Raw genomic sequence first — 23,570 nt, 5'->3', positions numbered from 1 at the left:
TCCCCTAACCTTTCCCCATAGCCCTGCAAATTTTTCCCCTTCAAGTATTTATCCAATTCCCTTTTGAAAGTTATTATTAAATCTGCTTCCACCCCAATCCTGTCCATGCTCGACATCCACATTTTACAACAGGGGTCACTACAGAATAGTAACACAGGCGCTCTCTTCTTTCCAACTGTAGCCCAGAGTTGCGCTTGCCAACTGCAGTGGGCCTAATTTGTAGTACCAGGCTAGGCACAGCACTTAACCTGAACCACTGGGGGACCAGCACATTTATTTTTATGCAGTTGTATAACAAAGTAATATTGACACACATCCCAATTCATTATGTAATTATTTGTGAATAACCAATAATTTGACATCAATTTTTTTTCTCTCCTTCCGTCAGAAAAACACTAAAGTGCTTCCTTGTGCTTGGTGCAAAACTTTGGGTAAGAACTTCGACATGATAGCAAATGTGGATACCACCGGGAAGATGGGCTTCTTCTGTTCACTGTGTTGCATCACTTCGTATAAAGTAAAACAGTCTGGAACAATAGGTACGATCGCTTTGCTTTTCTTCTGGCCTGTGTGATTTGAGGAAAGATGTTGCTGTTAAATGAAACACTTTTTTCTTAGGTATCCATTGTTGTAATGAGTATTCTAGGATGTGTGAAAGGACACACAGCTCTTTTTACTGGGAGGCAAAGGCTAGACGAAGACCACTGTGATAAAAGAACAGTAGTTGATGTAATGTGGAGGCTCTTGGTCTTGGATAGTTCAGAGAGCGAAAGGAGTGAGCAGATCGGAATCCCTTGATTTTTAGACAGGAAGGCCAAGATCAAAATCCTCAGCCCCAAGTTTGGAGAGATGCACAAAATGTATTGAGGCACCTTTCACCTATAGACTGCCAGAAGGCCGATCGTGTTATCCAGTTGAGCGATGAAGGCATTGACCTGGTTTTAGATTAACTTGTCACTTCGGTTTCTCTGCAACACTCCCACCACACACAGTCCTCATTCTGGTAAATGTGCATACTGTTGGGAATGAGATGAGATGAGCTTGGTTTAACCAGGGTGTTGTTATTTGGAGGGGAAGGGTGGCTGGCTTTTACGTGGTTTATTTTTAAACTTGAAGGATAAGTCTGGTTGTGAACAAATGGCTTTTGTATCCTTTTACTGTAGGTGAGTTGGGCAATGGTGTAATACAAGTATGATGTATAGTTGTGCTTGTAAGTTGCAGCACACAATGATTGCAAACCTATTGCAATTAAAAAGAGGTATTCCTTAAATATTGGTTCGTATTACCAATTTGATTACTGTCCAGTGTCCTCCATTGGAAAGTGCACGTATATGGACGTTGGGTGAGGATAAGATCAGATTTAATGTAACTGTTTTGAGTCCAAAGTTGGAGGAGAGTAAGGAAAAAGAACTGCTGGATGGAAGCATGGTCTTGTCTTGCACTTTCCTCTTGTGTGACACCATGGATAGGAATGGTGGGCCCAGGGTGGCTTCCCCACTTCCATCCTGGAGTAGAGCTTCATGATGCAATTCTAAATTTCTAGCTCTAGACCGGCTCGAGTCACCACTTCAACTTGGGCAGCATTTCAACTTAATGCTAAGGGAGTGACTGAAAGATAGTATAAAGATATTTCCCTTTGCACCACAGAGTGGTTCTGGGGTAGTTGAATAGAATATATTTGTCACACATGCACCACTTTTAAATGAGCTGAACAGTATTGCTTGTCTGTACCTGCAGAAGTGAGTGATTTGAATGTCTTTTTATTACAGCACCCAAATCTAAATGCAGGTTTTGTAAAAAGAATCTTTCGGAGCGGGTTTATTATAACATGACTGACCGAGTTGTGCATCAGTTCTGCAGCCCCAACTGCTGGACTAATTTTCAGGTAAATTAAAGCTTTGTTTAAATTATTTTTAGTGTGATTTTATTAAGGATGAGCAGGAAGAAAGTAGTTTGATTGTGAATGGTATTTCACTCAGATTGAACTTTTCCTTGCAAGTGGCATATGTGTGAAGTACTGTAGACCCTTTTTAATTTTAATTCTGGAGATCTTTGCTCATCTCACTCTGCATGGTCCCGATGTCTCGGGTAGTAGCCAAGCTATCAAATTCAGTTTCTTAAAATGTTCATTATAGGCAAGGGCACAAATGTCTCCAAGAGAAAGCTGTCAATTTACTATTCTGAACTACACTTTCCTGACTTTCACTAGAATGCTAGGAAAATTCTCCATTTGGTGGTGTAATTTTCCTGTTTCAATCTTGCATCTTAAGTGGGGCTTCCCATTAATTACTATTCATATATCATTTATGAGCTCTTGAGGAACTTTACTGTCCAATATAATAAAGATAGAAAACATAGATCAAGTGATCCCACTTGGTCCAAGTTATTAACACATTTTTAATATTCTTTATAACCCACTATATTGTGCCAGAGTCCACTTTATCATTTCAAACTTATGCCAAATCCAAACAGCAGTATTGTTGGACTGATAGGTTTTGTCAATGTTGAATTTTATTTCCCCCAAAACTTTCTTCCTTCATGCACAACAATTGGCAGGACCACCTAGACTGCTTTTCACGAAAATTTGACTATCCCTTTAAACCTCAGTTAGATTTTCCCTTCGCCAGTGCTTGAAACAGCAACTCATCAATTTTACTTTTGTCAATTTATCTTCGCAATTCCAATTTCAGAAACAAGTGATTCCCAGGCTTGGTGGTTTACATGGTGTTTTAACATTAGAGACAGAAGTGCTCGCACTTGGTTTGCAAAGTAATTTCCATATAACTAAAGAAAGCAGAGAACCCATTGTGGCTCTGCTTAAGAGCCCAAGAGGTTAATTTGTCAAATCATAATTTTCCTTCTGTCACCGTGGGGAAATTTTCACTTAAAATTAAGAAACTTAAATTTAATAATGTCCAATATCTTAAAATTGCAATTACATTCAGCAATAGAAAAGTTCTTGGTGAACTTAAAAAAAAAAAAAAAAAGTCAGCAGAAAGGGTTAACTCCTTTGCAGGTTTATAAGTTGGAGCAAATATTATCAGATGCACACAATTGCGTCACTTCACGTAAATTTATAAAAAAAAACTTTCCTGATCAAAAAAGACAGTAAATTGGCACTTGGTTCTTTTTTTGAAGTCTTCGTACCTTCAAAACTTCCTTAGGAATTAAAAATCCATTAAAACAGCAGAAATCATCAGTAAAGCTATCATTATTCACTTGAAATAAAACATTCCATCAGGGAAGTCAGCATTTTAGATTAAACTCCAATTGTATTCAAACTTTTTTACATTTTTAAGTGGTTTCCAGCCCCAATATTTTCTAGTACAACCAAGATGTTCAAGAAGAATCAGCTCAAATGTCCCAAAATTGCAATTCAAATCATGAAACATTTAAGAAATTCAAAACTACCAATTTTAATAGACTCTTGCACAATTTACAACAACCAGAGTTTCACTGTGGCCACAATGTAAGTCAGGCTTTTACAATTTAATAGGTTAGTTTACTCAATAGTTCCAATTTAATTCAGACCAATATCTTTTTAACTAAACACAAAACAGAACAGATGAAATAAAACAAAATAGCACATGCTTACAAAAACCCAGTAAATGACATCATATTTCTCTTTGTTCTTTCTTCAGGTGCCTTTCCAAATGATTGTAAAAATACTGAATATAACTGGAGAAAAATTAGTTTTCACATTTAAACAAAAATCATGAACATTCTACACAAAAGGAAAAAAGAGGGCGGAGCTTCCCTCAGCTTGTAGCTTCGAAACATTCATACAGGCTTTTCTTTTAAAAAGAGATACTACACTGAAAGTAGAAAAGGAACAGAATCTTTTCCTTTCTCCTTTACTTATTTCATAGACTAATTTATCCTTTCTCTTTCAACCTAATTTATAATTACTGATTACTTCTTACTTGTCAAACTTGAGAGTGGGAGTCTTGGACTTGCAGTAACTAAATTAAGACAGTGCTTTGTAAATGTTCAAATTGATTTAAAATGAGACCACACATTTTTCATTTAAACTATAAAAGACAATAGTAGTTTTCTTTACTGTAAGGCACCATGGCAACCGTAACTTCAAGGCTGAAGCTTATCTTTTGTAAAACAAACTGCCTCTAATTTACAGCTGCTGTACAAGCCGTCCCAGTCAAAACAAATCCATACCAGCGTTTTTAACTTAAAATGTAAATCACCAAGTTTTCCCCACTCCTGGATGCACAATCATAAATTGAAATGAACATACTCAACATATTCACACTTTCTTAAAATTTCCAACATACAAGACAAGACTACAAAGGGTTAAACCGCTTTTAGCTCTAGGCACAGAAAAATGGGTGAGCTAAAACAAACATAACCGACACTTTCTTATAGACAGACTTTCAGACAAAAGGAATACTGTAACTTTTTAAACATTCATAGTCAGGGAAACTTTAACACACACTTTCTTACAAACTGAAATTCCAGCATTTTTTAAGGTTCCTTTCACTCACCAAATCTTGTTTTATTGTTCCGGTTGCAACTTAAAGTTTTTTTTTCTCCTTTTAAACTGTAGTCTCGGCAACTTTTCCTGGCTCCCCAGTTCCCTGTTTTTTCCCCTCCTTTGCTGAGTTTTCAGATGGGTTAGCATGCAGCTTTGATCTTTTTCCCTCTCTATCTCCCACTGTCTCTCCTGCTCTTTATGCTTCTCCTCTCTCACTTGTTTGTCTCAAGTCTCTACGCTTGGCGCAGTGGTGGGTTGTGTAAGCCAGTCTAGATCCGGCTTCCTTAAGTTTAATTTTCTTTGCAAGAACCTGGGACGCTGCATCGCCCCAAATTTCAGAGTAACTCTTTTCACCACTCTTTACTATTCCAACTACCGCTTGGGCCCCGGGACCCCAACTTATCTGAGAGACTGTTGGCAACTTTGTCTCTATAATACGCATCCGCCGTTTTGTTTTTGCTTTTCAACCCAATAGCACCACCTAGTACCTTTTTTATATACTGAACCCGCCTTCAACTCGTTTCGAACACAACAACCCTTTTGCACTCCTGCCTGACTCGCCAATTTGTTGAGATTAACTTACCTCTGGTCCTTTCAAATAATCAGGATCGACTGCAACCAATATGGTGGGTATGTTGTGATTAATCGAAGTTTAAGATGGAAGTTGTGGATACCGGTCCAAGTCAGACAGAATGGCTGGCGTGCACGAACAGCTTGTCTGTCTGCCTCTGTCCGCCGCCTCTGTGCAAGGAGCTTTTCAGGTCTTTTATTCTCTTTTTAGGGGTGGACCTGGGGTAGAATATTGACAAGACCATTTAACCTATAGAGGTTCCCTTAAAACAAGGTGCCCAATGGACAAATCAAATTGGGCAGAGCAGCCTTGAGGATGAGTTCATTGAGTGTATTAGGGATGGGTTTCTTGAGCAGTATGTAACTGAACCGACCAGGGGGCAAGCAACCTTAGATTTGGTCCTGTGTAACAAGACAGGATTAATTAAAAATGTCCTAGTAAAGGATCCCCTTGGAATGAGTGACCATAACATGGTTGAGTTCCATATTCAATTAGAGGGTGAGAAGGTTGGATCTCAAACAAGCGTGCTAAGCTTGAATAAAGGAGACTATGAAGGTATGAGAGCGGAATTGAGTAGAGTGGATTGGGAAAATAGATTAAAGGGTAAGACAATACATGATCAGTGGTGTACATTTAAGGAGTTATTTTACAACTTCCAAAAAAGTATATATTCCACTGAGGAAAAAAGGGTGTAAAAGAAAAGAGAGCCATCCGTGGCTAAGTAAAGTAATTAAGGATAGTATCCGACTAAAAACAAGGGTATATAAGGTAGCCAAATCTAGTGGGACGATGGAAGATTGGGAAGTCTTTAAACGACAGCAAAAAATAACTAAAAGATTGATTAAGAAAGGGAAGATAGATTATGAAAGTAAATTAGCAAAAAATATAAAAACAGACAGTAAAAGTTTCTATAGTTATATAAAAAGAAAAAAGTGGCTAAAGTAAATGTTGGTCCCTTAGAGGATGAGACTGGGAAATTAATGGTGGGAAACATGGAGATGGCAAAAACACTGAACAATTATTTTGTATCGGTCTTTACAGTAGCGGACACTAAGAATATCCCAACACTGGACAAACAGGGGGCTCTGGGGGGGGGGGGAGGAACTAAATACGATTAAAATCACTAAGGAAGTGGCACTTGGTAAAATAATGGGACTCAAGGCGGATAAATCCCCTGGACCTGATGGCTTGCATCTTAGGGTCTTGAGGGAAGTAGCGGTAGGGATTGTGGATGCATTGGTAATAATTTTCCAAAACTCACTGGACTCAGCAAAGGTCCCGGCAGATTAGAAAACTGTTAATGTAACACCCTTATTTAAAAAGGGTAGTAGGCAGAAGGCTGGAAACTATAGACCTGTTAGCCTAACATCTGTGGTTGGTAAAATGTTAGAGTCCATTATTAAGGAGACAGTAACGGGACATTTGGATAAACATAATTTAATAGGACAAACTCAGCATGGTTTCATGAAGGGGAAGTCATGTTTGACAAATTTGCTGAAGTTTTTTGAGGAAGTAACATACAGGGTGGATAAAGGGGAACCAGTGGACGTAGTGTATTTAGACTTCCAAAAGGCATTTGACAAGGTGCCACACAAGATTATTGCTCAAGATAAAAAATCACGGGATTGGGGGTAATATTCTGGCGTGGGTGGAGGATTGCCTCTCTAACTGAAAGCAGAGAGTTGGGATAAATGGTTCGTTCTCAGATTGGCAACCAGTAACTAGTGGTGTTCCGCAGGGGTCAGTGCTGGGTCCCCAACTCTTTACAATCTATATTAATGATTTGGAGGAGGGGACCGAGTGTAACATATCAAAGTTTGCAGATGATACTAAGATGGGAGGGAAAGTAGTGAGTGAGGAGGACATAAAAAACCTGCAAAGGGACATAGACAGGCTAAGTAAGTGGGCAGAGATTTGGCAGATGGAATACAATACTGGAAAGTGTGAGCTTATGCACTTTGGCAGGAAAAATCATAGAGCAAGTTATTATCTTAATGGCAAGAAACTGGAAAGTACTGAAGTACAAAGGGATCTGGGGGTCCTGGTGCACGAAACTCAAAAAGTTAGTATGCAGGTGCAGCAAGTGATCAAGAAGGCCAATGGAATGTTGGCTTTTATTGCTAGGGGGATGGAATATAAAAACAGGGAGGTATTGCTGCAGTTGTACAAGGTATTGGTGAGACTGCACCTGGAATACTGCATACAGTTTTGGTGTCCATACTTAAGAAAAGACATACTTGCTCTCGAGTCAGTACAAAGAAGGTTCACTCGGTTAATCCCGGGGATGAGGGGGTGGTCATATGAGGAGAGGTTGAGTAGATTGGGACTCTACTCATTGGAGTTCAGAAGAATGAGAGGCGATCTTATTGAAACATATAAGATTGTGAAGGGGCTTGATCGGGTGGATGCGGTGAGGATGTTCCCAATGATGGGTGAAACTAGAACTAGGGGGCATAATCTTAAAATAAGGGGCTGCTCTTTCAAAACTGAGATGAGGAGAAACTTCTTCACTCGGAGGGTGGTAGGTTTGTGGAATTTGCTGCCCCAGAAAGCTGTGGAAGCTACATCATTAAATAAATTTAAAACAGAAATAGATAGTTTCCTAGAAGTAAAGGGAATTAAGGGTTACGGGGAGCGGGCAGGAAATTGGACGAGTCTAGGTTCGGAATGGTCATGGCCCTGTGGGTAGTGGAGTGGGCCCGGGCTGTGTAGCCTGGTTCTGCTCCTACTGTGTTCTAATTCTGTGTTAGATTTCAGGAGATGGTTTTATTCCTGCTCCTGGCTGGGGTGGAGATCGCCTTTACAGAAGGTAAGTACTGTAGAAAATATAGGAACAGAGTGATCGCCTGGAAGAATTTCGATCGCCTCGATGGGTCGGAGAGGAATTTCCCAGATTTTTTTCTCCCAAATTGGCCATTGGGTCTTTATCTGGTTTTTCGCCTCTCCCGGGAGATCACATGGGTTCGGGTGGATGCACAGTGATAGAAGATTTGAGGTTAGGATCAGATCAGCCATGATCTTATTGAATGGTGGAGCAGGCTCGAGGGGCCGATTGGCCTACTCCTGCTCCTATTTCTTATGATGTTCTTATGTTCTTATGTCGAGTTCTTTGTTTAAGCCATGGAAAAAGGGTCAACCCTCCTGTTATCTTCCACCTGTCAGGGGTCCTTTTAGCCATTACACATGGTTTTTGTACCATGCCAATCATGGCCTTACAGCATGTTGAGGACTGGTTTCCCCTTATCTCATCCAGCCATGTCCTCCTGAGGCTCAAGTCTCTTACTTCATACTAATTTTCCAGGAAAACAAAACTTATACATTAACCCCTTACTTGTCTTGAGCTCTAATACAATCATTTAAAGACCTTGGGCCAGAAATTGGTGAATGGGGCTTGCAGCCCCGTTTCTGCACTTACCCCGCGCTACTGCCGATCAGCTCCAGGGACGCCTGGAATTGGTGTTTCCAGAAGAAGAATCCCGGGCAGCGTATGACGTCACGCCGCCCAGGAGTGCAGCCAGCGCGAAGCCAGGAGCGTGCAGTGCAAGTGAGACACGCCCCTTGAGGTCTCGGTTTCACTGGACACGCCCCCAATGTTTCTGTCAAGCTGCTAAGCATTTTTACATGCAAAGCAGCAGTTTAAATAGGTTTTTGGAAGTTTTTTGAAGATTTTGGTAACTTTTATAAACTTTTTAAAATGTTTACATTATTTTGAGTAATCTGAAGTAGTTTTAAAGAGAATTAAAGCAATTTAAAGACTTTTAAAAGCCCTAAAAGAATTTTTTAAATTCCATTTATTTATTTAGCAATGTCGTCGTCATACGTGTCTTCACACTGTTCCCTTTGGGGAACTGTATGAAGTGGTGGAAGGATTTATGGCCATGATTAACGCTCATTCCGTGACCGTAACCATCTTTGAACCAGCCATTAGGGCGGTTAGTCCTATGGCGGGAGGGTTTTACGGGCTCCCACAAGCTATACAAGGAGGGGGGGCCACCCACACCCACGGACGCAAATATCCCACTGGATGTCAACCCAGAATTTAGAGCCGGAGCTCCGACTCCACTTGCCGGGACTGTCTGGAGCGGGGTTCGAAACCCTACCCTAATCTGGCCCAGCGGCGGGGATCCTACTGCTATGACAAAGGCCCAATCCGATTAGCAACGTGAAATGGCAGCATAGGGCTCCAGTCACGGGGAGGGAAAAGGCGCAGGAAACGTATGGGTGTCACCTTTTGTGCGGAGTGGGCCTTTTGCGTAGCAGTAATCATCCCCGCCGCTGGGCCAGAAGGAGTAGGGTTTTGAACCCCACTCCAGACAGTCCCGGCAAGTGGAGTCGGAGCTCCAACTTTAAATTCTGGGTGGACATCCAGCGGGATACTTGCGTCCGTGGGTGTTGGTGCCCCCCCCCCCCACCCAGATGGGTTGTGGGAGCCCGTAAAACCCTCCCGCCATAGGACTAACCACCCTAATGGCTGGTTCAAAGGTGGTTACGGTCACGGAATGAGCGTTAATCACGGCCATAAATCCTTCCACCACTTCATACAGTTCCCCAAAGGGAACAGTGTGAGGATACGTACGATGATGACCTCTTGCGCAATGCACCTCCTTGGACCCTCAGTCGCAGATGCGAGGGGGCAAGTCGTGCAATTGTTAAATTTTTCATTTTATTGACATGTAAAATGTTGGCCCAGTAATTCCCTTCCAAATGCGCGAGTACGGTCGGGGTACTTACGCATCTGGCTGGATGAAATGCCGGTTTTCAGCATGCACAGTGCATGAGGGGAAAACCGGCATTTCCTGTCCTCTGAACGAAGGGGTTCAGAGGCAGAACGCGTGCGACTGCACAGGCAGCGCGTGCGCAGTATAATTCGCCGCTTTCATTAATGCTTTCAGTGAGGTCAAGTCATTACAACTTACACATGAAAAAAGCATGGGTACAGTTGCTCCAGAGGCTGCGGAGGAAGATATTTATTATCGTGGAGCTTCTGAAAGTATGTATGTCTGTATATATTCCTTTGCGTGTTATGTATATATTCCTTTACTTATGTGTATGAATGTATTATTTAATTATGACTTTCAGAGAAAGTAACTTATTGGAAAATCATAATTAAAAACATACATTCATACACATTAGTAAAGGAATATAAAACATACATACATATATGTAAAGGAATATATGCGGACATACATACATAACTCATTCTCACATTCCATTCACACAGCCACAATTGCTCCTTCTACCGACCGTTCTGAAAACCCTTTTTTAAAAAAAAAAAAAAAAAAATTTTAACTTTAAAACTTACTTAAAATTTCTTAAAATAACTTCCCTCCCTTTCCCAAACAAAAATATTGCATTTCAGAAGCTCCACGATAAAATGTTTCTTCCTCCGCAGCCAATGAACCACTTTACACTTGCTTTTTTCAAGTGTAACTTCTGAGGACTTACCCTCACGGATTTCATGAATGAAATCTACGAAGTTCACTGCGCAAGCGCTGCCTGTGCAGTCGCACGCGCTCGAGGTCTGGAAATGCCGGCGTTCCCCGCATGCGCTGTTCATGCTGAACGCCGGCATTTCCAACGGCCAGATGCGTGAGTATCCTGAGCGCGCACACGCCTTTGGCCGCGAATTTCTGGCCCCATATTATTCACGTCACAATTTCATTTGCATAACCACATACATTTTAGGTACCCCTAATTTCTAACAACAAATAGGCAACCCATCGACGTATATGCTGTAGTAATCACTTGCAGTTATACATTCCTTACATAGAGAAAATGTATCAGAAGCCATAAGCTGGAAAAGGTGAAAGAATGCGGAAAGTAAAGACTGTTGAAAGCACAGTTGAATAGAAGAGTTTCAACAACAAAAAGCCAAAAAAACCCAGAAAAGGCAAGAAACATTCAGCAGGTCAGGCAGCATCTGTGGAGAGAACAGAATTGAGATTTTAGGTGTGGATCTTTCCTTTGTCAAAACTTGGGAGTTTTCTGGAGGCGGGTGGCAAGAACGACAGAATTCCAGAAAGTGGAGCATAGTGACTGAAAGACCGTCCTGTGATGATGGAGCAGTGGAAGAAGACATTGAGCAGTAATCTGCCGGAAATGGAGGGTTGCAGATTGCATAAAAAAAGACAAAGGAAACCTAATGTCTCATACAGTCAAACTGCTTTTCAGTCATGGGATTGTGTCTTAATTCTTCAGTAGTCAGTACCAAAATAAGCATTAAATTCACATTCTAAGTGTCTCCTGCCAATCCTGTTTCTCTTTCCTGCCAGGGCCAATTCCTTTTAATAGAGCAATGTCGACCTTTCCACCAATATTCTAGTACTAGGGCCAAATTAAGAGGCATCTGTTCTGGTTCAGACAGGACATTATCCTGAGCAGACAGAGTCCACATTGGCAATGTGGACACAGTTGTGTGGTGGTCCTGGATTGGGCTAGTAACCCAGAGATCCTGAGTTCAAATCCCAGTATGGTAAAGTTGTGAAATTGAGTTCAATAAAACTGGTAATTTATGGAATACCACCAGAAAAATAACCATGAAAACAGCTGGATTGCCATAAATCCCCAACTGGTTTACTGATGTCCATCAGGGGCAGGAACCTACCACCCCTACCAAATTTGGCCTACGTGTGATTCTAATTCCATTACCACGTGGTTGGCTCTTAATGCCCTCAGGGCAACTAGGAATGGGAAATAAATGCAGCCTTGCCAGTGTCTCCCAGATCCCAAGAACAATATAAAAAAAAAAAGAGAATTTGAGGGATGATGCAATATCTGGTTACGAGTGAGTGGTAAGATTTTCCAGGTGAGGATCTAAAGCAAGCCACCCAGTGTCGCTCGATCTGAGGTATAGCTGTTTGCATCTGCCGACACATTGAGACATGAGACGAGATGTAATATGAGCTTAGAATGGACAGCGTTCCTTCCATTCTGACTTAAAAAAAAATTCATTCACGGGATGTGGGCGTCGCTGCCAAGGTCAACATTTATTGCCCATCCCTAATTGCCCGTGAGAAGGTGGTGGTGAGCTGCTGCCTTGAACCGCTGCAGTCCATGAGGTGAAGGTACTCACATAGTGCTATTAGGGAGGGAGTTCCAGGATTTGGAACTGTGATATATTTCAAAGTCAGGATGGTGTGTAACTTGGAGGTGATCGTGTTCTCGCGCGCCTGCTGCCCTTGTCCTTCTAGGTGGTAGAGGTTGTGGGCTCGGGAGGTGCTGTCAAAGAAGCCTTGTCGAGTTGCTGTAGTGCATTTTGGAGATGGTGCACACTGCAGCCACGGTGCGCCAGTGGTGGATGGGGTGCCAATCAAGCGAGCTGCTTTGTTCTAGATGGTGTTGAGCTTCTTGAGTGTTGTTGGAGCTGCACTCATCCAGGCAAGTGGAGAGTATTCCATCACACTCCTGACTTGTGCCTTGTAGATGGTGGAAAGGCTTTGAGGAGTCAGGAGGTGAGGCACTCGCTGCAGAACACCTAGCCTCTGACCTGCTTTTGTAGTCACAGTATTTATGTGGCTGGTCCAGTTAAGTTTCTGGTCAATGGTGACCCCCAGGATGATGTTAGTGTGGGATACGACGATGGTAATGCTGTTGCATGGGGCAGTGGTTAGACTCTCGCTTGTTGGAGATGGTCATTGCCTGGCACTTGTGTGGCACGAATGCTACTTGCCATTTATCAGCCCAAGCCTGAATGTCATCCAGGTCTTATTGCTTGCGGGCACAGACTGCTTCATTTTCTGAGGAGTTGCAAATGGAACTGAACACTGCAATCATCAGCGAACAATCCCCACTTCTGACCTTGTGATGGAGGGAAAGTCGCTGATGAAGCAGCTGAAGATGGTTGGGCCTAGGACACTGACCTGAGGGATTCCTGCAGTGATGTCCTAGAGCTGTAATGATTGACTTCCAACAACCACCTTCCTTTGTGCTAGGTATGACTCCAGCCAGTGGAGAGTTTCCCCCCCGATTCCCATTTACTTCAACTTTACCAGGGTTCTTTGATGCCACACTTGGTCAAATGCTGTCTTGATGCCAAGAGCAGTCACTCTCGCATCACCTCTGGAGTTCAGCTCTCTTGTTCATGTTTAGACCCAGGCTGTAATGAGGTTTGGAGCCGAGTGGTCCTGGCGGAATCCAAACTGAGCATCGGTGAACAGGTTATGTGCTGCTTGATAGCACAGTCGATGACACCTTTCTTCACTTTGCTGATGATTGAGTGTAGACTGATGGGGTGGTAATTGGCTGGATTGGATTTTTGTGGACAGAGCATAACTGGGCGGTTTTCCACATTGTCTGGTGGATGCCAGTGTTGTAGCTGTACTGGAACAGCTTGGTTAGAGGCGCAGCTAGTTCTGGAGCATCCACTCGGCACTTTCGGCTGAAGATGGTTGCAAATGCTTCAGCCTTGTCTTTTGCACTTGCGTGCTGGGCTCCGCCATTATTGAGGATGGGGATATTCATGGAGCCTCCTCTTTCCATTAGTTTAATTGTCCACCACCATTCGCGACTGGATGTGGCAGGACTGCAGAGCTTTAATCTAATCCTTTGGCTAAATAATGGCCTGGATTTTGCGGTTAACGGTGAGACTATCAGCACTCGCCAATATTAACAACAACAACTACTTGTATTTATATAGCGCCTTTAACGTCGTAAAACTTCCCAAGGCGCTTCACAGGAGTATTATAAGACAACATTTTTTACTGAGGGTAAATTGGACAGCAGCTTCCAACGACGCACATGCGCAGTTAAACACGTAAATCAGGAAATTATCAGAGTTGCTCTGCGCCTCCAGAATTTTCACTAACAGTATCGCGCAGAGACTCAGCATTCAAATTCATGGAAGAGTGTGAAATTGGGGTACTTCCGTGATAGGTGCATACTAACAATGCCAGAAAAAGTTACGGCTAGTCCATTCAAGTGTAAGTGAATTTTTAATAGCTTAATTACTCCCAAATAACACCTCTGACACTAAAAATTAACTAACAATTGTGCAGTCTCATTCCTTCAGATTTTAATGTTGGAAATTTAAAATACAGGTGCACTATCCCTTATCCGAAACCCTTGGGACCAGATGTTTTTCGGAATTTTTCGGATTTCAGAATGGTATTCAGAATCAGTATGTAACACCCTAGCGGGGGTCTGGGCAGCACCCTGTAAGCAAACACATTAATATTTCTGCAGCGAACCTTATGAATATTCACACTGAGTGGGATAAATAAAGACTATAAATAGTATTACAGTTTATTTGTACAGTAATAATTTGGTAAATTAAATAGTGGGATAAATATAGACCATAAATACTCTAGTTACGCTCCACGAAAAAACTTTCGGTTTTCAGAGGTTTTCGAATTTCGGAATTGCGGATAAGGGATAGTCTACCTGTAATTGAAAAATAATTGGTTTTACTTTTTCTCATTTATCTCTCCATCTTAGCCCCATCTTTCCATCCCTCTTTATTTTGCTTCTGTACATGATTTGGCATTGAATTAACTATTCTAACTTATTCTTCCTGGTTCAGACTCTCTGTCAGAATTCTTCAATCTGATTGGTTAAGGAGATACACAGTTGCTTAAATAAAAATAGAAAATGGTGGAAATACTCAAGTCAGACAGCATCTGTGGAGAGCGAAACAGAGTTAACGTTTCAGGTTGATCTTTCATCAGAACTGATCTGGGGTATAGCTCTGCTGCAGTGCAGGAGTTGCTCAGATAGATTTGCTTGCCCTGTTCACACACATCCCAGATCCCTTTAGAGGACACCACGTGGTATTGGACTTCTAACCACTTCAAGTTCCGGTGCAAAAGCCCATAGAAAGTCTGTGGGCAAGTGTAATGAACAGCTAGTGCCATTTGTTTGCCGCTGACTGCAAAATCTGGGCCAATGTGTTTTGGATTAGTTAGAGTGTGTAATCAAGTTGGCTTTAGATGAGAAACAATTCCATGTTAGGTGGTGTGATATGCTGTACGCGCTTGGCTGTTAAGCTGGTGAAGGAATGGAAAAGGAAGAATACTTCTGATCTTGCAGGCCTAGTCTTAGCTGCATTGCTGGCCTCTGGCAGAGAAGAAGCTGGGTGCTGTTGCTTGGGATGTGTCGAGTATGGTAGAGCATCACTGTTGACTATGATGAAGAGGAACGAGGGAGAAGGAGGAAGTGTGAGGGAAGAAGGGGTGATAAAGTAGACTGCAGGTTTCAGGGAGGTAGTTAGCAGCAATGTTCTCTAAGCTGCGTGGCCACGCAGCGGTCTGGAGCTCCCGTACAGCCGGCTCACCAGCCGTTAAATGCAAAAAAACACGCGTGCTTGGATTTTTGAATGGGCCAAAAAAAATTAGATGGAACATTGGTTAGCAGCAAAGCATATAAATGTCACACTGGTAGTTTCGGTTTTGAGGTTTCTTGCATGGGATGCTTGTGCTGGTTTGGATTGAAGGGAGGAACTGAATGAAATTGGTATTTGTAGTGAAATGGTGTTAGGGAAATTGACGGGATTGAAGGCCGATAAATCCCTAGGGCCTGATAATCTACATCCTAGGGTACTTAAGGAAGTGGTCCTAGAAATAGTAGATGCATTGCTGGTCATCTTCCAAAATTCTATAGACTCTGGAACAGTTCCCATGGATTGGAGGATAGCTAATGTAACCCCACGATTTAAAAAAGGTGGTATAGAGAAAACGGAGAATTATAGACCGGTAAGCCTGACATCGGTAGTGGGGAAAATACTAGAGTCCTTTATAAAAGATGCAATAGCAGAGCACTTGGAAAACAGTGACAGGATCGGACAAAGTCAACATGGATTTACAAAAGGTAAATCGTGCTCGACTAATCTACTGGAATTTTTGAGGATGTAACTGGTAAAATAGATAAGGGAGAACCAGTGGATGTGGTGTATTTGGACTTTCAGAAGGCTTTCGATAAGGTCCCACATAAGAAATTAGCATGTAAAGTTAAAGCACATGGGATTGGGGGTAAGGTACTGACTTGGATAGAGAACTGGTTGGCAGACAGGAAGCAAAGAGTTGGAATAAATGGGTCTTTTTCCAAGTGGCAAGCAGTGACTAGTGGGGTACCGCAGGGATCGGTGCTAGGACCCCAGCTATTCACACTATATATTAATGATCTAAACGCGGGAACTAGATGTAATATCTCCAAGTTTGCAGACGACACAAAGCTGGGTGGGCGTGTGTGCTGTGAGGAGGATGCCAAGAAATTCCAGTATGATCTGGACAGGTTGGGTGATTGGGCAGATGCAGTATAATGTGGATAAATGCGAGGTTATCCACTTTGGTGGCAAAAACAGAAAGGCAGATTATTATCTGAACGGCAATAGATTGGGAGAAGGGGCAGTGCAACGAGACCTGGGTGTCCTTGTGCACCAGTCGCTGAAGGTAAGCATGCAGGTGCAGCAGGCGGTTAAGGAGGCAAATGGTATGTTGGCCTTCATAGTGAGAGGATTCGAGTACAGGAACAAGGATGTCTTGCTGCAGTTGTACAGGGCCTTGATGAGACCACATCTTGAGTATTGGCTGCAGTTTTGGTCGCCTTATCTGAGGAAGGATGTTCTTGCCATGGAGGGAGTACAGCGAAGATTCACCAGACTGATACCTGGGATGGCAGGAATGACGTATGAGGAGAGATTGGGTCGATTGGGCTTATATTCGCTGGAGTTTAGAAGAATGAGAGGGGATCTCATTGAAACTTATAACATTCTAACAGGACTAGACAGACTAGATGCAGGAAGGATGTTCCTGATGGCGAGGGAGTCCAGAACCAGGGGTCTCAGTCTAAGGAGTAAGCCATATAGGACTGAGATGAGGAATTTCTTCACCGAGAGTGGTGAACCTGTGGAATTCTCTACCACAAAAAGCAGTTGAGTCAATTCTTTAAATATATTCAAGAAGGAGTTGGATATATTTCTTAAGGCTAAGAGGATCAAGTGATATGGGGAGAAAGCAGGGACACGGTACTGAATTTGGATGATCAGCTGTGATCTCATTAAATGGCGGAGCAGGCTCGAGAGGCCGAATGGCCTACTCCTGCTCCTATCTTCTATGTTTCTTTGAAGTAGGTGCCCCAGCGTGCTAGGTTTGAAACTTGCAACCTTCTGTCTGTATACACTTTCTCTTTCTGGTTATTGAACTTTGACCATGCCCAGCTAAAGGAACCGCAGTCAGCAAATGTTAGCTCAGGGGTGTCAAACTAATTTTACATGGTGGGCCTGATCCGACATCCTGGCAGTTGGTGTGGGCCACATTTAGCAAACGTTAATTGGGCACACTGGTATAAAAACTGGTATGCGTTTTGTCTTTTTTTAGGGCATAAAAGGGGCGCAATGTAATCCAATTTCAGGGTGCAGGGGCCTGCACCTAATCGGCAACGGCATGAACGCAGTCTTATTGGTCATCACTGTTTTTAGCTGTTGCTGTTGGCCGCCTGAAATCAGCATTGTGGCATGAAATTTAAAAGGTGCAGTTCTTCTGGACGGTTAGAAGCAGAGCCTGGGAGCTTTGTTTCCTATTCTGATAGACTCGGCAACCTTAAGTGCAGGACAGTGAACTAAACTGTTCTGCGGGCTGGATACGCACCACAGGTGATATGTTTGATACCCCAATTCCAGGTCATGGTGTTCATTTAGTGGTTGTGTCAAACTCCAGTCAGGACTTCTTACAAAGAATGCTGGATCTTTGGACTTTTTTTTAAAAAAATAAATAAATAAATAAATAAATAAACTCAATGTAACCATCACCCCCACAGTTTATCTAACAGCTTGCTGGAAATACTGACTTGGTTGTCTTCTGTTAAAGTTACAAATTGTGTAATTTCTTGTGATTTACTATTGACTCTTTTTATAAAAAAAAATGAAAAAAAAAATGATGTTTTATAAAACGCCACAATTTAAAATGTTCTGAGCTGCATAGAACTGTGGCAGAATCACCAGTTTATTTTCTGAAGGGAAATGGGCCAGTTTTGGATGAAGTGGTGTAAATTTACTGCTTGCTGTGGTGGCAATGCAATTCAGAGCAATGTTTGTTTTGACTGATATTTGGAGGTGGGGTGCATTTGGAGCCTTCATGTCATTCCCTTCTATTGTCGTGTACATTTGACAGTGTTAAAATAAGAGCATTATTGTTTCAATGGCCATGATCATTGAAATTCAGAGGACCATGTGATGCTTGCTTAAGAGATGAAATTCAGGTTTGTTTAAATCCTTAATGTTTGACTCGAAGCTGCCATGTACCAGACATATGGTTCATAAATACCATCCCTCAGAGTATTCATTCCTGGTTACTTTATTTTTCTGTTAATTTTAAAAAATTGTCTTTGCAGCAATCCAGCCCTGAAGGCAGCATACAACTTAACTGCACGTACTGCCACAATATCTTCAATGGGAAACCGGAAATACTGGACTGGCAGGTAAGGGTATTGATGATTCGTTCATGCACTCCATATGTGCTTAGTGCTGGAGGAGTGAGTGGAGATTTAGATGGTAATTGCTCCCCCTCTCCTGCGTTTTATTATTTTTTTTGGTAGTTGTATTCTGATGGGCCAAGTTTCATCTTGCCAAATGTTCATTCATAAGAGTCATGGTGGAAAGGCTTTCATTTTTACTACAAAAGAGAGAGATTAAAATTTAAGTGTTCTGGTGTAAAACATGAAACGGGATGGGGGAAGGGTGGCAGAATAGCCTGCAAAGAAATTGAGAACTAAATAAGTAAGTATGGGCCTCCATGATGAGAGTAGCCATCAAAATAGTACAAATAGGTACAGTGCAAACATGCTATGACAAACGTTATTACGTTTAATTGGAAATATAGAATGCAAGTTATGTCCCAAACTGCTCTTGCAATACTGTGGCTCTGTATTTAGTTCCCACTCTCTCTTGTGAAATCCCCACTCACTGCTTGCTTGTGATATCCTCCAACCCATTCATTAAAGCAAGGGTAAAATGCAGCAGTTTTTTGGCTTCCGTTTACATAATTTGTAAAAAAAAAAAAAATATCAATTGGGAGGCCTATTTAAATTCGCAAAAGCTTTTAAAAATAAATAAATTGCCATTTAGTTTTTTTTCCCTCTTGGCTTCTAGTTTAATTCTGATTTTCTCCCCATGCTCCATCTCTGCTAAAAACAGAAGTTTGTGTGGGGAACAGTTCCACAGTCCTCCAGTGGATGAAATCGCCATTCTTCAAATGTGAGCTTAGTGAGGGTTGGCTTGTTATTTGCTGTGGTGCATCACCGCTAATCTGATTTTATTGTTACCTGCCTTAGATGTGTGTGTGCTCTTCCAGTAGAAGTCACTGCAGAACAGTTAGGAGCAGGGACCATTCCTTCTTTGACCTGCCCAAGATCAGATCAGATCAGACCGAGGAATACCAAGGCCAGTTGCAGCATTACTTTACTAAGCAGACTGAGATGAGCTAACTCCGCACAGGCCAGAGATCGAACTTGGGACTTGCTGTCCAGTTTAGTATCACCCATTAAGTCATTAGGCTGGGCTACTTGTTTATGTTTTACATGAACTTTGTTCAGCTGATCTGGTTTCATGTTTCTTGCTGCCAGTACTGTGAGGACTAGCCTGATCCTGGAAAGAGAACCATGTCTGTCTCCTGCTGGCCAGCAAAAAAAGGACCTGGTAGTACATCCCCTGCAGATAAAGCGTCGTCAGAGAAACATGCAGGAGGAAAAGAAAGAAGAAATTTGTATTTGCGTGTGTGTGTGTGTGTGTAAAGCCTTTCATATCCTCGGGACATTCCAAATCGCTCTGCACCCTTTGAATTATTTGCTAGCATATTGCTGTTGTTTTTGTAGGCAAATGCAGCAGTCGATTTGTAAACAGCAAAGACCCATAGACAGCAGATAAACAACCAAATAATCTGTTTTGACAGCATTAGTTGAGGAATAAATGTTGGGTAGAATAAGGGGAGAGCATTTTTGTTCAAATAGTGCCATAGGATCTTTTATATCCACCTTAAACTGAGGCAGTCTCTGCCTGGTCAACATCCATCTGAAAGAGAGCACCTCTGAAATGGCAGCATTCCCTTAGTACTGCACATGTGTGTCAGCCCAGGGTGTCTGTTGAAGTTCTGGAGAGGGGCTTGAAGCATGAACTTCTGACTCAGGAAAGAGGATTACCACTAAGCCAAACTGAATCTACACACGGTGTTCTTGAGGTGGAAAATGAATCGTAGCTAGATACAGGACACTTTTTATATTTAAAAAAAAAAGTGGTCAGCAATGGGTTGTCTGTTCTGATCCTATTCTCACTTTCTCTTGTTGCAGCAGGCGAGTTTCAGAGCAGGCAATGAATTTACATGGATTTTTCCATTTTTGGCTAAGTGGAAATTGATTTGACTACTTTGTTTAAAATTTTTTTTGTATGTTCATATTTTGTATGTTCATATTCTAAACAGCAAAGAAAGTAACTAAGTCACTCCTAAGTCACCAAAGGGGGAAATGACTACATATAAAATTAATGGGAGAAGAGGGCAGTTTTTTTGTTTGAGCTTGGATGTTTACTTTTTTTTCTATTATTTTTTTAGGGCAGTGTTCGGCAGTTTTGTTGCAAAGTATGCTGTGAAGATTATAAGAGGCTGCACGGTGTTGTGTCGATCTGTGAATATTGCAAACAGGAGAAGATACTACATGAGAAGATTAAGTTTTCGGGAGTAGAAAAGAATTTCTGTAGTGAAGGTATGATCTCAGAAACTAATTGAGCAACCCCATGCAGAAAAAAAAGGTAGAATTTGGCATTATGACATAAAGGGTAAAGGCTCCCAAACCCATACCAAAGATAACAATATCTTTAAATGATCTAATTGCCGGTTCCCTCGTTTCTGATTTCAATGCCCTCATTCACACCAAATCTCTCTCCCACCCCTGCCGTTCCACTGGCGGTGATCATTTTTGCTCCCTCAAGTTAGTTCACTAATCTTGAATGTACCAGATCTGGCATAGCCACGTGAAGCATTACAGTGCCTCGTTCTTGTCAGCCAAAACCATCTACTACTCTAGAATCATCTTGGAGGGCATGGACAGGCCAAGAGGAGACTCTTCTACATGGCTGATCACCACCTCAAACCCACACCTCCAATACAAAGTGTGAAGGGCTCATAGATTTCTTTATTTTCAAGATTGAGAACATCCACACAGTTGCTTCTGCCTCTAGCTTCTCTTCTCCCCTTCTCACCCTCTGCTTCTGACCTCCTGTCAACTGCCCATTACTCTGATCATTTCCCTCCATCTTGCCCTCTGCCCGTTTCAAGCTCATCCCTTCCACGAGACCCATCTCCTGTTCCCTTGACCCCTCCACACTCAACTCTTAACCACTCAACAACTCCTCTTGAGCCCCATGCTAGCTGACATTGTTAATGGCTCACTTTCCTCAGCCACTGACCCTCTCCCTATTCAACACTGCTGTCATCAACTCTCTCCAAAAACCCACCATTCCCAACTATCAATCCACCTGCAGCCTCCTTTTTTCTTAAGTCCTCAAATGTGACATTGCCTCCCAGTTATGACCCTCTTTCTGAAAACTCAATATTCTAACATTAATTTTGTCCAGCTTTTGTCCTGCTTCAAGGAGGGGGGGGAGCCAGCAGACCCTCTCCCCTTTGCCAGTGTTGGTCCCTGTCTGGGCCGGAAGCCTGGGACTGGAGTTGCGCTGCTGGCCGTTGGAGAAGCCTAGGCCTCGGCCTCAGGCCCCTGCACTGACATGGCCCAGCCTACATTTTAATACCTTGAAACATGAAACTTAAAGTACTTATAAAACATTTTTGGTAAATCTTTCTATAACATACACTTTACAACCTCACCAATCCTTTTATTAAAAAAGGGATCCTCACCTGTCAGTGTGTTGTATCACAAACAATGGCCGCCGCTTGCTTTTCAGTTGGAAAGATTTGGCCCTGCCCGCACAGTCGATTGTCTGTCCCGGTCACCAGGACCCGATTGGGAGCACTGAAGCCCCACCCACTCTATGTTCCTGTACTAAGATGGCCGCGCATGTTCTCTGTTACACACTGAATCAAAATGGCGCCGCACTGAAACTTTTCACCCTCCTTGACAAAGATGGCTGCCGTTAACCTGGGGCTGTCAGCAGATTACTGTCCTTCTATTAGTATTAGTATTTTTTATCATTGTTATGCCATATTTATTCCAATGTTGGGAGGACTCGTAAAAATCAACATTTCATTGTGCAGTACACACGTCTGCTGCATATATGACAAATAAAATTGAATTGAATTACTGACTGACTCCAACCTCCTTCTCTGGTCACTCATTGAGACTGAATCAGACCATGCAAAGCCTTGTGGTCCTGTTTAACCGTGAACTTAGTTTCAAACCCTATGTCCTATCCTGTACCAACACTGATTTTTTCTGTCTCTGTAGCATTGCCCTCATCATAGAATCATAGAATGACACAGCACAAGGCCATTTGGCCCATCATGCTGGTGTTGGCTCTTTGAAAGAGCTTTCCAATTAGTCCCATTTCCCTGTTCTTTCCCCATAGCCCTGCAATTTTTTCCACTTCAAGTATTTATTTGAAAGTTATTATTGAATCTTCCAGATTATAACAACTAACTGCGTTTATATTAAAAAAAAAAGTCTTACTACAACCCTTCCTTCGCTGAAACCCTTTCCCATGCTTTTGTCACGTGTAAACATGATTTCACTAAAGTCCTCTTCACTGTCCTCCCATTTTCCACTCTTCAAACTCCATCTGGTCCAAAACTCAACTGTCTGCATCTTGTCCTGCTCACCACCCCTCACCCATCCTTGCAGACCTACATTGGCTCCAAGTCGCCCAACACGCTAAATTTTAAATCCTCATAATTGCCTTCAACCCTGTCCGTGACCTTGCTGCACCCTATCTCTGTGAATTCCTCAACTCCTGTACCCTCCCGGGCCTTTCAATCCTCTGACTCTGGCCTTTCACGCATCGCATCCTCTTCCCCACCCCCACTCCATGATTGGCAAAGTCTCTAGTTAGCTCCGCCCTACTCTCGGAAGACCTCTCCCTAAACCCATTGGCTTCCTCTCTACCTTTTTGGAAAAAAAACTTGGCAAACCCATTTTGTTGCACCTCCATAGCTTGTCTGTTCCTTTATTGTTTTCTCCACCCCCCCCACCCTCCCCAAACACCTCCCTCTGCCCTTTAAACCACCTATTGACACTTTCTACGTTAAAGGTGCTATACAAAGGGCTGTTCCTATAATAGAATGATTTATTAAGTGTTTCCTTCAGTTTATTTTTTTTCATTTTTAGAAAAATCTTTACACAGTAATACAAGTTCTGCTAAGTGTGTTGCAAACAGGTTTGATGGTGTTGCAGTTGGATAACTTAATTAGCCACAGAGGAAAAGAACTGCAGTAAAGAATTTTCTTTTAATGCGGTTAAGTATTTTGGACTGGTCTGCTACTGAGCTGAAACCTCCCAGGTTCAGAAGAAACCTTAATGGCTGAGTAGGCAGCAGTATCAATCCAGTACTGTTTTTTTTACAGGTTGTGTAGCTTCTAGGCT

At 42.3% G+C, this 23,570-nt stretch overlaps 1 protein-coding gene across 5 annotated transcripts in view; it reads left to right on the top strand.

The window, feature by feature from the left end:
* LOC147125243 (zinc finger MYM-type protein 3-like) overlaps positions 1 to 23,570 on the top strand; it is a 141,488-nt gene that overhangs the window by 74,671 nt on the left and 43,247 nt on the right. For all 5 annotated transcript variants that reach the window (XM_085999873.1, XM_085999880.1, XM_085999854.1 and 2 more), the window contains 4 exons: positions 389 to 539; positions 1,770 to 1,885; positions 18,381 to 18,467; positions 20,591 to 20,741. In XM_085999873.1, coding sequence (XP_085855999.1) covers positions 389 to 539; positions 1,770 to 1,885; positions 18,381 to 18,467; positions 20,591 to 20,741 — 505 coding nt within the window. The remainder of the gene's footprint in view (positions 1 to 388; positions 540 to 1,769; positions 1,886 to 18,380; positions 18,468 to 20,590; positions 20,742 to 23,570) is intronic.

Source organism: Somniosus microcephalus, chromosome 1 (genome assembly GCF_052327205.1).
Source record: "Somniosus microcephalus isolate GS21.2 chromosome 1, FLI_Smic_1.0, whole genome shotgun sequence".
Taxonomy (NCBI): domain Eukaryota; kingdom Metazoa; phylum Chordata; class Chondrichthyes; order Squaliformes; family Somniosidae; genus Somniosus; species Somniosus microcephalus.
Note: the sequence above shows the minus strand (reverse complement) of the source record. Positions and strands in the feature narration are given on the sequence as shown.